A 17019-nucleotide genomic window follows, 5' to 3' on the forward strand; every position below is an offset into this window, starting at 1 on the left:
TTTGCGCTCTGCAAACGCCACGTGAGCAACATTCCCAACAGCCGGGGCTGCGCTGCTCCCTGCAGAGCTCCCGACTCCAGCCCTGACCGCAGAGGCACGGGAGGGAGCGAGAGCAGGGCTTCTCCAGCAGGTCCCGCTCCAACATCTGCTTCCCATGTTCCCCTGGCAGCGCTCCAGGCGCGCACAGCGCACTGGTGTGCGTCTGTCTGTCTGTCTGCACACAGCAGGGCCCTCTGTCTGCTCCAGCAAACCTGGGGGCTCAGAGGAGCAGCCCTCGTCCCCCGGGATGACGTGAGGGGACAGAACAGAGCTTCGGGGGGGTGAGGGATCCTTGCCCCAAAGCCCCGCAGTGAAGCCCAGCGGAGCCACCCAGAGCGTTTCTGCAGCACACGGGGGGAACGCGGCCCTTGGAGCAGGGAATGGACTGGGGGCAGCCAGGGCTCCCCATTGCCTGCCCCACATTTCGGGGTGTCCGGGGCAGGGCCGCGCAGGGTGAGGGAGGGGCTCCTCCACCGGGCCCTGGGGTGGGCACAGAGCTGGGCCAGCGCACATCCCCGCAGCACAAGAGCAGAGATGCGGCAGCAAATCCATCGCTGCCAGAAGGTGGGAACGTGCAGGGACCTTCAGCTGCCCAGATGAAATGACAGACTCCAGAATCCCTTCATCCTGCCGCAGACCCCGGCCCTTGCTGCCCGCACCGGAGTGAAGGCACCGCACGCCCGCGGGCCGGCTCCGGGCTCCCTGCGGAGGATGCTCCGCGCACAAAATCCAATGTTCGCTCTGCCACATCAGAAATCATTTCCGTGTGACAAACTCCCTGCCCGAGACGCCGCGACAATCGAGGCGCTAATGGCTGCAATTAGCCACCAATTAACATCAATGCCCGGCAGCCAGGAAGGGGGAAGTTACACCTTGGGCAGCGAACTGCTACGAGAACTTAAAAGCGCGGCTCACTTTTGTGCCGCGCTGCCCGAAACAAAATCCGAGCGTTTCCCGGTACTTCAGGGAATGCGTCCCACATTTACCAAAGAGTAAATCCTGAGTGCCCCGGAGCCGCAGGAATCCCGGTGGACCGAGAGCTTCCCGCAGTGCCGGAGGACACGAACACACACAGCCAAGGGAAACCAGGGCACTGACCCTTCATCCCGGCACGGCAGAGCCCCGAGGTCCGGCACAAACCACCTCCGCCTGCAGCTCCGCAGCCACGGGCTGAGCTCCAGCCCAGGGCGGATTTAGGATTATCAGTAAAAACGTCCCAAGGTTTTGCAGGAAAGCAGCGCGAGGGAATGTGGGGACGCTCTGCTGTAACCCTGCCCGTCACCCGTGCCCATCAGTGCCCTCACCTGAGCTCGGGCCCTCGAAGATGTTGGTACAAGATTTTTCCGTCCCTGTCAATTGGTCAGACGCACCCTGCTCTGTTAGCTCCAGGATTTCCTTCAGAAAACTCCCCATCTGTCTCACCGAATCTACAGTGGGGTACAAAACACACAAATTAGAGTTTGGCTACGTGGCCACGAGGTTTTTTTTTCCTTTGCTCTCCCTCAGGGACAGGTCAGGAGTGTGTGGAAGGTCACGCTGTGAAAGGCCAGTGTCCATAAAGGAGATGGAGGAGTCGCAGCTTTATTGGAATAAAGGGAGAATCCATTGGGCCGTACCCCGTGGGGTCTTTCCAACGTTTTGGAGGTGCAGCCTTGGAGTACTGGACACTGCACACGGAGCTCACGGCTTTGGGAAGCACAGGAAGGCGGCAAAGTCACCTGCTCTAAAGAAAAGCCAGGCTTGGGCTGGTGACAGACATTTCAGCCCATCCTCCCGCACCGTGTGCTCCTTAAACCCGGGTTATTTGGGAACCCCCCCCGTGTGTCTGGTCCGGAGCTGTCCTGGGAGTCACCCCCACCCAGGCTGCCTGCACTGGGGAGTGGGATGCTGCTGGGCCCCGGGACAGCTGGGCAGAGGATACGGGCTGGGGCTGCAGGAGCACCCCGCTGATCCCTTCCCTGCCCTCCCTCGCTGCCGGTGCCCCAAGCTCAGCTCCCCGCTCCATTCTCCAGGTCCCATCCTCGCCCATCCCCATCTCCCACCCGCAGCACCTGGGAGCAGCAGCCAGGCACGGAGCAGGGCAGCGGCTGCTGGAATTCTGGCCCGGGACACACCCAGGAACGCGGGCACCTCTGGGTGCCTGTGACAGCATAAAGCACCCCCAGCCCAGCGGCTTTTATCCCCCAGAGCCTCCTCCTCGGCCAGTGCCCCCAGCCGAGCCCGAACCCCCAGCCCCGCACATCACACAGGCGTTTTTAGGGTCTGGGGAATTCCCCCTTGGCTGGGCCCAGCCGGTGCTTGGAGGGCTCCCAGGGCAGGGGCACTCGGTGCTCCGGAGCTCATTTCCGTAGGAAATAGCCGAAAATCACCTTGGGTGTCTGCAGTTGTTCCTGTTGTCCCGTGCATGGCCCTTGTACAGCCTTGCCTGTCTGTCCAAGCGTTTCTGTCCCCTGGCCACCTCTCCACAAGGATGTGCCTTTTCCTGGGCAGCTGACACCAGTCCCACAGGAATCCCCTGGGCAGTGCAGGTGCCTATTACCGTGATTCGCAAAACAGTCACACGGAGAGAGAGGTTTTGCAGGGCAGAGAGGTTCCTCTGTGCCAGCTCAAAGCTGAGTCCGGGGTGGAGAGAGACCTCCTTGTTTATTTCTTACTTTTTCTACATTTGTGGGTCTAGCAGAAGATTGGCTTCTTGGGGTTTTTCACCCTTCAGCCAAGTGGCTAGACCAACTGTCAGTTACAATTGTTTTCAGGTTAGAAATATGCAAGCAAAGGACAGAGAATGAAAAACAAAGGATTTGCTTATGTTACATCTGTGGGAAAAAGATAGAAACTGCTCTTAATATTGTGCAGTAACTAAAGATCTGACTCCATTTTATGAAAATTCAAAAGGCTATAAAAAACTCAGAAGAACCAGGGTAACAGGTACCGTGTCCTGGCTCTAGAAAAGCTGGTTCCTGGTGTTGACTGTGAAATGACAGTTCCGGTGCTGCTGTTATCCCGTCTCTGAGCCCCCGCCCTGGGCAGGTCCCTGCTGAGGGAGCTCTGCCCCGGCTCACTGCTGTCTGTGTATCACCCTCCGAAAGATCCTGCTTTAACCTCCGCGCAGTTTAAAATCTCCAGCCCAGCCCCGGCAGCTGCTGGAGCAGGAGCTGGACTCAGGGCAGATTCTGCCTTACACAGAAGATCCACGGAGGGAAAGGTTTTGCAATGGGGTGAGCTCATGGGGGCTTTGTGCACAGTGCCTTGGGGAGCTTGTGCTCCCTCCCAGAGCTCCCAGTTTGCTTTTTACAGCAAACTGGAGCTTGTGCTCCCTCCCAGAGCTCCCAGTTTGCTTTTTACAGCAAACTGGAGCTTGTGCTCCCTCCCAGAGCTTCCAGTTCGCTCCTAAGGACAAGTGGCAGGAGAAGCGGAGTCTGTGGGAGGAGCCCGGTCTGTCATCAGGGAATTCCGGGGATTTCATCCCGTCCCTGATCCCCGTTCCCCGCTGCAGCGCGGGGCTGTGTGCTCTGCCCGGGGCTGCTGTGCCTGCCCTCCTGATCCCTGTGTGGGGGACAGGAGGGAACAGAGGGGACAGGAGGGGACAGGAAGGGACACAGGGGACAGGAGGGGACAGCAGGGGACAGCAGGGGACAGGAGGGGACAGGAGGGGGCAGAGGGGACAGGAGGGGACAGCAGGGAACAGGAGGGGACAGGAGGGGGCAGAGGGGACAGGAGGGGGCAGTTCTCCCCCGTCCGTGCCGTCCCCTGCAGGCACAGAACCGAGGATTTCCGGCCGGGACACGGAGCCCCGGTGGCCAGAGCGGATTCTCCCCCGCGCGGGGCCCGGGCTGTCGCTCCCGGCCCGGCTGCGCACGGGTGGGATCGGGACTGGCCGTGCCTGCAGTGAGTAACGTCTCTGGCAAGGAGCAGCGAGTTTGGGAAGTGTGTAATGGAGCCTCGGGGGATGCCTGGGGGAGGGAGGGACGGCTGGACCACCCAGGCACCGCCCGGTGCCCGCAGCCCGCAGGCGGTGGCGGGGTGCGACCCCTCCGCGTCCCCAGAGGGACCGCGCATCTTTATCGGATTTGGGGGCGGATTTTCATCACCGCAATCCTGAGCAGTGCAGTCAGAGAGCAGGCGGGGGACGGCAGGGGCAGAGGGTGGGAGCTGGAATGGGCTGAGGTGGGACAGCATGGGAGGATGCTCCCGGAAAGGCAGCGGGAGAAACCGACAAATCCAAGCGAGCCGAGGAACTCCACCCAAAACAACCGCGGGAGCAGGGCCGGTGCTGCCCCAGGACAGCCCCTCTCACGGGCGGGCAGAGCTGGGGGTCTCACGGGCTGTCACCATCCCCTCCCCGTCCCCGCCAGGTCCTGGCGCCTCCATCCCGTTCCAGGGAATCGGGGGCTGCTGCAGCTGAGCCCCGCGGCGGTGCCGGCTCGCACAGAGCGCGGTGAGCAGAGCAGCCCCGGGCTCAGGGCCAGGAGTTTGAGCGCTGAGCTCACTCCTGTCCCCGCCCAGCGCGTCCCCGCCCGCCGCAGCCGCAGGGATGCGGGAGCGAGGGCTGCGGGCGCGCACGGCTCAGGGAGAGGGGAGGAAAAGGAACGGGAGCGGAGGGTGAGGTTATTCCACCCGATGGACTGCAGGGTGCTGTCCCAGGGGGATGAGAGCAGCGGGGGGCAGAGGGAACAGATCCCAAAGGAGCCCCCAGGGCCGTGCTAACCACAGCAGGTCCAGAACAAACAAAAAGAGATTTTTATCTGTTTGTGGTTACTCTGTGACGGGCTGGGGCACAGGTCCGGCGCTCCTCCCGCTGTAAGGGAGCTCAGGGAAGAGGTTCCCATCGGAAGGAGCTATCTGCACTATGGAAACACCCTGGAAACATGGAAAGTCCCTGTCCTGGGAGAGCCCAGCCCTGCTCAGGAGGGGTCAGCAGCCCCTGCGCACTCTGCAGGCTCCAGGGATCAGCCTGGAGCTGCCCGGGTGGCACCGGGAGCCGATGCCAGAGGGTTCCCCAGCCCCGACGGACGGAGCAGCCCAGTGCCGAGGAAACACATCCAGCACCGAGGAGGATGCCAGGAGCTCCCCTGGTTCAAACATTCCTGGAGATGAATAATCCCTTCCTCTGGGAGCCCCCTGCCTTGGGGAGAGCCCGGCTCTGGAAAAAGCAGCATGAGGACAAACCAGCACAGCTCCAGCTGGGCTCTGGCGGGACAGGGAGCCAAGGCCTCTCGTGGTGTGACACGAACCTGGCTGGGCCCGGCCAGACTGGGCTGAGCCTCTGGAGGGGTTTCCCGGGATTCTGGAGCTGGATTGCTCAGCCACGCCCAGCTCCAGTGGCCTTTCCTTGCAGGAGAAGCTGAGCTGGGGGCACAGAGCTGCCCTGCGCCAGCCCCCGGAGCCCGTGGGACGCGCAGGAAAGCCCAGCGCCCTGGGGAAGAGCAGAGGGCAGCTCTTGCAGGGGCTGCTGCTGAGAGAGCGCCGGGCAGGACGAGATAAGAACATCTCCGGGAAATCTGAGTCACCCCGGTGTTCCGAGGGCTGGGAGCGGTGGGAACGGTGTCCCAGCGAGTGCTCGGACAGCCCCGGCCTCTCCCGACACAGCAAAGCAGCCTCAGCACTGCCAGGCCAGGGGGAAGGCAGAGACGGCTTTTCCTGCCAGGGAGCAGCGGGAGCTCAGCACAGCCTGGGCCCCTGCCTGCCCTCCTCCCTGTGCTGCTGTGCCCCCAGATTCCCTGTGGGAATTTATCCCTGCATTCCCGTGCCAGCCCCTGTCCCACTGCCTGCCTTCATCCCTGTGCTGCTGTGCCCCCAGATTCCCTGTGGGAATTCATCCCTGCGTTCCCGTGCCAGCCCCTGTCCCACTGCCTGCCTTCATCCCTGTGCTGCTGTGCCCCCAGATTCCCTGTGGGAATTCATCCCTGCATTCCCGTGCCAGCCCCTCTCCCCATTCCCAGCCTGGACTTTTTCCTGGGGCAGGGAGGTGCCCCTCACTGTCCCCACCCGTGGTGACACCGACCTTGTGTGCCCCAGTGTGTGGGGGGACAGAGCCTGGCCTCCCGACCCACTTCTGGGAAGGATTGGAGTGAAAGGATCCTCCTGCTCCATGGCTTTGGTGCTGGTCCCACACAGCGAGCCCACAGTGCCTTCCCCGTGTGGAGCTGCACTGGGGATCCCAGGATCCTGGGAGCAGGTGCAGAGCCTCTCCTGGGAGGTCACTGGGGATCCCAGGATCCCGGGGAGCAGGTGCAGAGCCTCTCTTGGGAGGTCATTTGGGATCCCAGGATCCCGGGGAGCAGGTGCAGAGCCTCTCCTGGGAGGTCACTGGGGATCCCAGGATCCCGGGGAGCAGGTGCAGAGCCTCTCCTGGGAGGTCACTGGGGATCCCAGGATCCCAGGGAGCAGGTGCAGAGCCTCTCCTGGGAGGTCATTTGGGATCCCAGGATCCCAGGGAGCAGGTGCAGAGCTTCTCCTGGGAGGTCACTGGGGATCCCAGGATCCCAGGGAGTAGATGCTCCTCTCCCGGGAGGTCACTTTATTTATGGTTTATCTGCACAGCCCCTGCTCACGTTTGTGTTGGTGGGAAGGAGAGGGGCACTGAGGAGACACCGAGCTCCAACCCCAGTAATTAAATATTGATTTCTATTCTGTTCTGAGAGCAGCAGGCTCTTTGGGGGTGGGGTGTGTCACACCTGGAGCTGGACACAGCAAACCCACCTGCTGAGAGCTCCTGGGACACTGTGATGCCTTGGATTTGGGGTGTCCTGAGGGCTGCCCCAAGGGCTTAGGACGGGGTGGATTTGACTTTGCCTGCATGGGGTTGGTTTGAAAAAATTACTAAATTTAAATCTGTTAATTGGAACCTTCTCTGGTCGTGGGTGGCTGACACTGCTCAGCTACCAGCAAATACAGGCCATGAGTGGCGATGAACTGCAGCAAATTCCACATCTCGCAGTGTCCAGGCAGCGCTTCCACAGCCTGGATCCACGTCCGTGCTTTAAATTCCCTCCAGACAGCGAGATCGTCACCATTTCCCCTCGCAGCTGCTGGGTCCTGCAGACTTCCAAGGTTCCAGCCCTTGGGCCGTGCTCATTTTTTATTCCCTTTCCTTGAAGGCCCTGACACATCCCCGGGATCCGGCGGCTCCCGGCTGGACGCGCTTGGGCGTTGCTGAATCACATTTAAGGAAAACAGCTCAGAGTGTCCCACACACGGGCCCAGCGCCTGCCAGGGCTGCAGCAGCAGCCAGATTTGGGCTTTTTATTGGGAATGACACAGGAAAGACGGAATGTCTCCCCTCCGACCCCAGCAAGGGTCACGCAGATGGCTTCCAGCAGAGCTTCAGGACATGGGATAATTCCCATGCAGATGAGCCGTGCTGCTTCCTCTTGTGCAACTACAAGATTTTTGCAGCTGGAAGTCAGAGGTCCTGTGGCTCAAACCACGAGAGCAGAGCCCCGAGCTTTGCCAAGAGGGGCCAGGGCTGGAATTTCCTCCTGGTACATGTTTAGAGCAGGAGAGACCTGAGCTGTGGGTTCACATCTGGGGCTGTGGATGCTCCTGGGGAGGGGGATGCTCAGGAGGCAGAGCTGGGAGTTATTCCCTAAGGGAATTGCAAGGCTCCCGCTGCTTCCACACCTGGGGGTGGTGTGGAGCCTAAGTTAAGCAGGCGCCGAAGTTCAAAAATCCATGTAATCTATCCCAAATCCAAATCCTACCGACCCTGCCACACGCCTGCCTCTCCCACCTGGCAAAGGCCATCCCAGAACAGGGAAATCTGCGTTTCCAGGGAAATCTGCCTCCCCTCGACCAGATTGCACAGGTCAAGGTGGAGCCAGGCAGCAAAAGCCAAACTCTGCAGAATCCTCAAGCTCGTGTGTGGATCTGCGCAGGGATCTCCCATGGATCTGCCCAGGGATCTCCCATGGATCTGCCCAGGGATCTGCCCAGGGATCTCCCATGGATCTGCCCAGGGATCTCCCATGGATCTGCCCAGGGATCTCCCAGGGATCTGCCCATGGATCTGCCCATGGATCTCCCATGGATCTGCCCAGGGATCTCCCATGGATCTGCCCAGGGATCAGCCCATGGATCTGCCCATGGATCTGCCCAGGGATCTCCCATGGATCTGCCCAGGGATCTCCCATGGATCAGCCAGGGATCTCCCACGGATCAGCCCAGGGGTCTCCCATGGATCAGCCCAGGGATCAGCCCATGGGTCAGCCCAGGGATCAGCCTAGGGATCTGCCCAGGGATCTCCCATGGATCTGCTCAGGGATCTCCCATGGATCTGCCCAGGGATCTCCCACGGATCAGCCCAGGGGTCTCCCATGGATCAGCCCATTCCCACCTGCTCCCATTTGTCATTCCCTGCCTGGACTTTCTCTTTTTTTGCAGAAATCCTCGCAGGATAACAGCTCTTCCTACAAATGCCTGTGTTTGCTTGCAGCCTTGGAGGCAGGTGGAAAATGCTCCCTCGGCCATCCGGACTCTGATTTCTGACGGGTTGTTCCCCCTGAGGGCCCGTGCCGGATCCTTTCCTCGGGATCATTTATTGAATCACAGCTCGTTCCCCCAGCCGGGGCGGGCCCGAGGGCTGTCTGAGGAGCCGGCCCCACACACACAGAGCTGGCAGCAGCTTCGCTCTCCACTGCCTTTTTCCAGCTGCAGCGGTTGCTCACAGCCCCTGTAACTCCAGAGCAGTGAATCACGTTCCCGTTATATCCCCTCACACCCCGCTCCATCCCTGCCCGGCCCCAGCGCTGCCTTTGGTGCCTGTCCCCCCCTTTGTCACCCCCCTGCTGCCCCGGGAGGACGGGCAGCGTGGCGGGGGTGACACCGGGGGTGACACCGGGGGTGGCACCGGGGGTGACACCGGGCGTGGCACCGGGGGTGGCACCGGGGGTGACACCGGGGGTGGCACCGGGGGTGACGCCGGGGGTGGCACCGGGGGTGACGCCGGGGGTGACACCGGGGGTGACACCCTGCCCGCCGCAGTGCCACTCCCGCAGGTGGCTCTGGCGCTCCTCGGGAGCCAGGATTGATCCGGGAGTTGCTCCCAGCGAGCCCGTCCTGAAAGCTTTCAGCGCTCCCTTTGCAACCATTGTTTAGTGAATCGCTCCTCCAACAGAAGCGCCAGGGCTCCCTCTGCTGCCGTGCGGGGCTCGGGGGACAGGAGGGACCGCGGGCGGGGCAGAGGCTGGGGCACCCCGCGCAGGGTCAGCCCAGATGCGCGCTCCAGATGTTCGCCGCTGCTGCCCGCAGACAGCTGTGCCCTGGGCGTGAGGAGGTTTCGTGCGGGGGCTCGCTCGCTGGCCCCGGGGTTCGCTGTCCCCTAAAGGCTGCCCGCTGCGCTCAGGGCCCGGGGGATGCCGCCCTGCCCATCCTGCTGCAAACCGCCGGGGAAATCCCGCAGGGGTGCTCCGGATCCTGCGTGTTTCTCCCGCTGTGCTGCGGCTGCCGAGGGGCTTGGGGAGCTCAGTGTGGTCCCCACGCGTGCCTGGTGAAGGCTCCACGCCCCAGAACTCCAGGCTGCCTCCAGCCACGGCTGAGCCCCACAGGATCTGCTCTGGGAGCCGGGAATGGAGCGGGATCCAGGTAAAGTCCCCGTCCCCATCTCCATCCAGGCCAGTCCTGGTTAGCCCAAACCCTTGGGCACAACCCTGCAAATTAAAACATGAGAAACCAAGGGCTCACAAAAGTGAGGGAATAGGATTTTCCCCATCCAGAGAGATTTTCGGTGAGGGTTTGGGTCGGGGCCTCTGCCCACAGGTGGCAGCTCCAGTGAACTCTCAGGTGCTGGGAAGGAGGTGTGCAAGTTCCCAGGACCAGAGGTGACAGAAATTCCTGTACAACAGAGTCTGGACGTGAGGGAGAGCTCCAGCAAGAACAAAACACAATCCAGGCACTGAGGAGTGTAAAGCTCGGGGCAGGTGACAAGCACAGCAGGTCCCACGGGGGCAGGAGTGACACAAACCATGAAACATCCGCCCATAAAACCATAATCCAGGGCCGAGCCAAGAGGGGAGCCCTCAGCAGGAAAGGGTGAGGAACAGCTGAGCCCCGCTCTGGGATCACGGCGGAGCAGGGAGCGCGTCCGTGGCAGAAAAGCTGAATGACTCACGGGCTCCAGCCGTCACCATGGCGAGGTTTACACAGCGCTTCGGGACTGAAAAAAAAAGAGGGAAAAACGCCACAGAGCTCACCCAAAATGAACCAAATGGAAGGAGGCTGGTGACACAGACAGGGATAACTCAGAGGAATGACTCCACAGCACGGGGAATTTCCAGGAGGAGTCCAGAGGATGCTGGCACCATCCCAGCTATATTTCATTATTTCAGAGCAGAGAGTATTTTTATTTTTATTTTTATTTTTATTTTTATTTTTATTTTTATTTTTATTTTTATTTTTATTTTTATTTTTATTTTTATTTTTAATTTATTATTATCATCATCACTATTGCTCCTGGAGTATTTCTGCTCTGTAAACCCTCCAAGTTCAGCCGCACCCAGGTCTGAGGTGTGGCCAGCATTTGACCGGGCTGATGCTCAAGAAGCTGGCTCGGTCTGGAGTCCTGGGGCTGGTGGAAATAAAGCACATTCAGAGAATTTCTGTGCTCTGAGGCAACTCCCACTTCCTGCTCCCCAGGAAACCTCAGCACACAGCGAGCGAGAATCGAACCAGACTCACACCCAACTGCAGCAGAGATAAGGAATTTGGTTCAGATCCACGACAGAAATGCAATAAACTGCCAGTTCCTCAGAAGCCAAAAGCCTGAATGTTTGCCAAGAGCTAAAAATAACCCAAGGAAGGCTCTATTTAAAGGCACCTAGAAAGAAATGCCTCTGTCCTTGGTTAAATAAACTGCAACTCCCAGAAAAGCCCTGTTTTCCAGGAGTCCGGGGGGAGCTTTGGCAGCAGGTGGATAAACATCAAGTGCAAACCTTTTAACACGTTTTAGAAGCAGCAGCTCGTGGCTGGAGCCGCGCCAGCCCCTCGGCCCAGCGGTGACAGGGCTGGCCGGGCTGGAGCAGGACGGACTCCCGCTCCTCCCTGCAGGACCTGCCCGTCCCCGGCGGCTGCTGAAGGGTCTTCACTTCGGGGTTCGACCGAATTTGGCCCCTTTGCACTGATTCCCAAGAAATAACTGATCCCTTCTGAAACGATACTTCCCTCTAGCCACCCCTCCGGCTCTTGCTAGCTCAGTTATTCAGGGGTTTTAGGGAAATATATTTCAGAGGGACAGAATAAAGGTTTCAAAAGAGCGGCTCTCACCCCAGCTCCAGTCCAAGATTCATTCTCGATGTGATGTTCCAGGAGCCCGAGAAAGAGAGAGGAGAGAGAGAGAACCAGGAAGAGACAGGGGTTTATCTAGTTTTGGGCCAAGGAAAGATACTGGCCCTGAGCCAGTAGGGTCAGGAGTAGGTATGACAGGGAAAAAGGGTTAAACTACATAGCACAGGCTTTGGGGGGACTCTGAGGGGAAAACCATTCCTCAGAGGAACACAACAGCCCTCCGTGCAAGGGGGACCCAAGCTGCTCTGGCGGGGGCACGGAGCGGGGTCTGAGCGCCCTCGGAAGCAGAGGAGCCCTGGAGAGAGGAGACTGCAGCTCTGCGTGGTGACAGCTCCAGCACGGGGCAGCGTGTGCGCAGGGACACGCTGCAGAGCCCTGGGGGGCAGGAGCTGGGGGAACAGCCCCGCTGAAACGGACAGAAAACCCCTGCTGGAGCTGCCGCCCAACAGGGCACGGGGCAGAAACGACGCTGAGCCACGAACCGCAGAAGGGATGTCTGCGCCGGTTAAACAAAGCAGCGCTTTAATTTCCAGATTTTATAAATACGCGTTTACAAAAGGGAGGTATCAATCCAAAGAGTTAAACAAACGTACAGCTGCCAGTACTGCAGAGCACAGGGACAGGAACCAGGTTAATGCAACCCCACGGGTCAAAAAGAAAGCACGTTCTCCATTTCCAGCTCCTCCCCCAGAGCGTTCAGCGCCTGCTGCTGGGGCAGCACAAGCTCCAGGGACAGAACCCCAGGGAAGGAACCGGCCCCTGGGCAGAGATGAGCTCGGAACAGCACTGCCACCCCAGAGAGCTGTGCCAGGACCCACAGAGCTGTGCCAGGACCCCACAGCACTGCCAGGACCCTACAGAGCTGTGCCAGGACCCCACAGAGCTGTGCCAGGACACCATGGAGCTGTGCCAGGACCCCACAGCACTGCCAGGACCGTACAGAGCTGTGCCAGGACACCATGGTGCTGTGCCAGGACCCCACAGCACTGCCAGGACCCTACAGAGCTGTGCCAGGACCCCACACAGGACTGTCCCCTGCTCCCTTGGAGAGCTTAGGGGCAGCACAGAGCGTGACACCCTGCCCACTGCAGGAGTGTGACACCCTGTCCACTGCAGGAGTGACACCCTGCCCACTGCAGGAGAGTGACACCCTGCCCACTGCAGGAGTGTGGGTGACACCCTGCCCACTGCAGGAGTGTGGGTGACACCCTGCCCACTGCAGGAGCGTGACACCCTGTCCACTGCAGGAGTGACACCCTGCCCACTGCAGGAGTGTGGGTGACACCCTGCCCACTGCAGGAGTGTGACACCCTGCTCACTGCAGGAGTGTGGGTGACACCCTGCCCACTGCAGGAGTGTGGGTGACACCCTGCCCACTGCAGGAGCGTGACACCCTGCTCACTGCAGGAGCGTGGGTGACTCCCTGCCTGTCCCACCCTGTGCAGGGAGCTGCTGGGCACACCCCCATGCCCTCCTGGCCTGAGGAACAGCCCCATGGCCAGAGTCCCCCCAGGACACGCCGTGGTCTCAGTGTGACAGAGCAGGCAGCCCAGGCTGCTCTCACAGCCCCTGGCTGCAATGGGGCTGCAGCCTTCCCCGGGAACTGCTCCTGCTCTTGCCACTCCCCAGACGGGCCCAGGCCCACAGGGATTCCCACAGATCCAGGGTTTAGGGTGCTCCCCAGGCCTGTGAATGCTCCAGGACACCTGGGCCAGCTCACAGGTCACCTTCTGCAGCTGCCATGAGACTGCAGGGACCTTCCCAGCAGCCCCATTTCCTTCGGGTGCCCCTCACTGCAGCCACTCAGCGCCACTCCAGTCACACAGTGAGGGATGCAGGGCCAAAAATCACCCCCTGAACTGTAACAGATGCAGCAACAACCTCCAAGAGCAAAACCTGTCCACAACTGAAAGGACCCAGGCACCAGGTGCTGAAGGAGCAGGACAGTTCCCAAGGCTCAGCTTGCACGTGGCTTTTCCGAAGAATCTCCAGCAATTTTCTCTTAACTCATCCAGTAGTTCTAAACCTGTATGAAACCCACTCAGGCTGCCTTTTAATGTAAAATTTAAGCAAATTAATTCTTGTTAATCAAACTAAAGAGAGGAGTTAAAACACAGACTGTTAGTGGAAAATGGAATATAAGCTGCCAGGAGCGTTAACCTCAAGTCTTGCACAATTTATTTACTCCTTTTGATTCACGCCTTGTGTGCAGCTCCCAGACTGGTCAGAGCAACCTCCTCTGTGGGTCCCTGCTGGGAACGCAGCCCGGCTGGAGCCTCCCTCCGCGCTCAGGACGCCGCTTGCTCCTCTGTAGCCATGGTCTGCAGGAGGCAAGAGCAGAGGGGGCAGGAGAGCCCTGTGAGTCACTGCTGGCATTTGGGGGCAAAACATTCATTTCTGGAGAGCCTGAGAGCGGCCTGGGCACCTGGGTGAGCCCTGCCACGGTACAGGAATTCGGGAGCAAACCGAGAAGGGGCCGGGCCCAGCACAGAGTGCCAAGAAACGTCCATCAGCGTCTGAGCCGCAGGGACTCACCTGCCGCAGGAACTGCTTCCCCAGGTAGTTGGTTGCCATGCTGGTCAGGTTCTTCCTGCTGCCAACCTTGCACCTGATGTAGCCGTAGAGGTTGGCTCCCTGCAGCACCACCCCCATCGCCACCACGGCCTGTGACAGGGAGAGCGTCAGCAGCTGCCAGCCCTGCCTCAGCCAGGGCAGAGCCGGGCGGCTCAGCAGGGCACTCACCAACCACTTCACTTTGAAGGAGAAGAGAGCACTGAAGGCAAAGATCACCCAGATCATGGGGCAGCTGATCAGGCCTAGCCAGAAAATTCGGGACTCTGCCTCAGATGAGGTTTTACCCCCTTGTGCTGACACCTGGGGACAGAAAGGAAATGGAAGTGATCGGGCTGCTCCATGCTGCAGATCCCACGTCCCTAAAAGCAGGGCAGAATCCTCACACTCCCTGGGATCTCCCTCCACACAACAGCACTGCGTGCTTCCACGGCTAATTTCTACATCACACAAAGACATCCCTGCAACAGATAGTGTCTCCATTTAAGGGAATCTTTTCAACTTTCCCCCAGAATCACTGCAGGCAGCAGCATCAAAACCTCTTGGAACGCTTGGGGCTAGCAGGGCAAGTTTGGGGGAAATGACATTTCCTGCATGGCTCGGTTACAAAGCTTAGAAACAGCCAAAACATCCAAACCCCACAGACTCACAAGAGAGTTCTTGAATCACTCAGCAATCAGGAAGCTCCCGCAGCGGCCACCTCCAAACGAGGTCACAGCCCCGCGGCTGCACGGGAACGCTCCTGTGCAATCTCCCCTCACAAGCAGAACCATCGGGGGTGCAGGAGGCAGGCACCAGTCGGAGATGAGAAGAGGAACATTTACCTTCCTGGCTTCAAACACCCAGTGACTCCTGCCGTCGTCATCCACCTGGTTCCACCAGCGCAGGCCAACCATCAGGCGCCCTGTGACATTCTGAGAGACAGCACAAGCCGTGAGCTGCGTGCCTTCCACCAAAGAAACCTGCTGCCAAGGCCCACTGCCTGCGCCGCTGCTTCCCACTGCCTCTGCCTCACATCTGGGAGGACAGGACCCACAGCAATCCGTGTTCTCAGGGGCCCAGCACAAGGGCAGATCTGTGGTGGTTCTGGTAACAAAGCCTGTGCTGCCTCGAAAGGGAGCCTAATAAATGCTCTCCCCTTGGCTTTCAAAGGGAACCGAGGACACAGAGGCGTCAGAGTTTATTTCATAACGCTCTGCAATCCCCCACAGTGCCTGAGGGTGTTTTGGGGTATCATTCTGGGGGAGAGGCACAAACAAATGGCTTTTCAGAGACACGAGTATCACTGCCAGTTATTTTCACGCTGCAAGGCAAAGGTAACAGAAAGCACAAGGGGAGCTCACCTTCACAGCCCAGAAGTCACAGGACAGGAGGAGGATGATGGTCACCATGCAGGCAATGAAGCTGCTGGTTAAGAGCTCACAGAGCAGGTAAACCACGATGGCACTGACTCGGAAGAATAAGTGGAAGAATGATGCCACCGGGTGCCTGGAATGAAGGACAGCACAGTCACAGCTCCTGCAGACACGCGACGCTGCCAGGGGATCTCCCAGCAATGCACAGGGTAAGGGGCAGCACCGTAACGTGAACCCAGCGCTTGGGAAATATGGGAAATAACTGCCTGGAAGCTGACACAAGGGAGAGATCCCAGAAACTCCCTCTGTCACCACCGACCTTATTTTTGACTTTTTGGATCTCCTGGAGGCATCATCATCTGCATCAAAGAGAGACACGTCTTCAATGTCATCACTGCTGTCCTGCGGTGGGGAGCAGAGGCAAAGGGTCACAGGAGAAAAATAAAACTGTTTTCAGCTTCACCCTGGGACAGTGTTCACTGCCCAGAAAACCACAGAGGCACCTCAGCATCAGAAGGAATTGGGAAGAACGTGAAGATTTAACCACACACAAGCTCACACTGTGACCTGAGAAACGATCATTGTGCCTCGGCGTGGTGAGCTGCACCTGGCTCTAACACACAGCCCCCAGTACGTGTTCTTTTTCCTGAACAACAGTCCAGGTGCGGCACGACTTTTGTTCCTGAGCTTCCCAAGAGAGCCACTGCCCGGGACTGTGGCCAGGGTGGAAAACTGCTACGGGAGAAGCCACTCTGTGTGAGCTCCTCTATAGACAGCGGGGCGAAGCGAGCCCCGGAGCTGAGGTTCCCCCAGGGGCTCTCGGTTCCCAGGAGCTCGGTCCGTGTGGAACAGGCTGGGCACGGGCTGAGAGCCCCGCGGGGCCGCGGGCACGGACGGGCCCGTGCCGGCAGAAGCGCCTCTGCGCCGCGCAGCTCGCCCGGGGCCTGTGGGAAGGGGTTCCCGCTCCGGGTCCCAGTCCTGATCCGATAATCCATGCCCAGGCCCCTGCTCCGGTCCCGGTCCCTGGATCTCGGTCCTGTGACCCATGCACAAGCCCCGGATCCCAGCCCGAGTCTGAATGCCGCTCCCGTTCCCGATCCTATGTCCCGTGTCCAAGCCCCCGATCCCGATCCCGATCCCGATCCCGATCCCGGTCCCGATCCCGATCCCGATCCCGGTCCCGATCCCGATCCCGATCTCGGTCCCGGTCCCGATCCCGATCCCGATCTCGGTCCCGATCCCGGTCCCGATCCCGGTCCCGGTCCCGTACCATGGTCGGAGCCGCCACTTCCGCCCCGCCATGCACGTCACGGCCACAGACCAATCAGAAAGCGCTCTGCGCCATCATCCCGCCCACTCCTCCGCGCGTCACTGCCGCGGACCAATCACGGCGCGTCCTGTGACCCTGCTGCGCCGAGACGTGGCCGGGGCCGCGCGCGGCTCCTGACAACGGCGCTGAGGGGAACCGGGAGGAACCGGGGGAACCGGGGAACCGGGGGGGAACCGGGGAACCGGGGGGGATCGGGGGAACCGGGGCGGATCGGGGGAAGCGGGGGGGATCGGGGGAACCGGGGAAGCGGGGGGGATCGGGGAACCGGGGGGGAGCGGGGAACCGGGGGGTATCGGGGAACCGGGGAACCGGCACCGCCTGAGGGAGCCCGGGATGCCGGGGGATCCTGGGCAGCCGGCACCGCCTGAGGGGCACCGGGGAACCGGGGGGGATCGGGGTGTACCGGGGGGCACCGGGGGGCACCGGGGAGCCGGCGCCGCTCCGTTT

General features: G+C 60.2%; 1 protein-coding gene across 1 annotated transcript; it reads right to left on the reverse strand.

Moving 5' to 3' along the window:
* Positions 1–11815: 11815 nt before the first annotated feature.
* LOC120761095 (Golgi apparatus membrane protein TVP23 homolog B-like) lies at positions 11816–16558 on the reverse strand. Its single transcript, XM_040081970.2, has 7 exons — positions 16513–16558; positions 15562–15644; positions 15231–15375; positions 14712–14801; positions 14059–14190; positions 13852–13980; positions 11816–13637 (listed from the first exon to the last, which is right to left on the reverse strand). Exons 1-7 carry the CDS (start codon positions 16513–16515, stop codon positions 13605–13607), a joined length of 615 nt encoding a protein of 204 aa, XP_039937904.1. The 5' UTR covers positions 16516–16558; the 3' UTR covers positions 11816–13604.
* Between the last annotated feature and the right edge of the window lie 461 nt (positions 16559–17019).

Source organism: Hirundo rustica, chromosome 18 (genome assembly GCF_015227805.2).
Source record: "Hirundo rustica isolate bHirRus1 chromosome 18, bHirRus1.pri.v3, whole genome shotgun sequence".
NCBI lineage: Eukaryota > Metazoa > Chordata > Aves > Passeriformes > Hirundinidae > Hirundo > Hirundo rustica.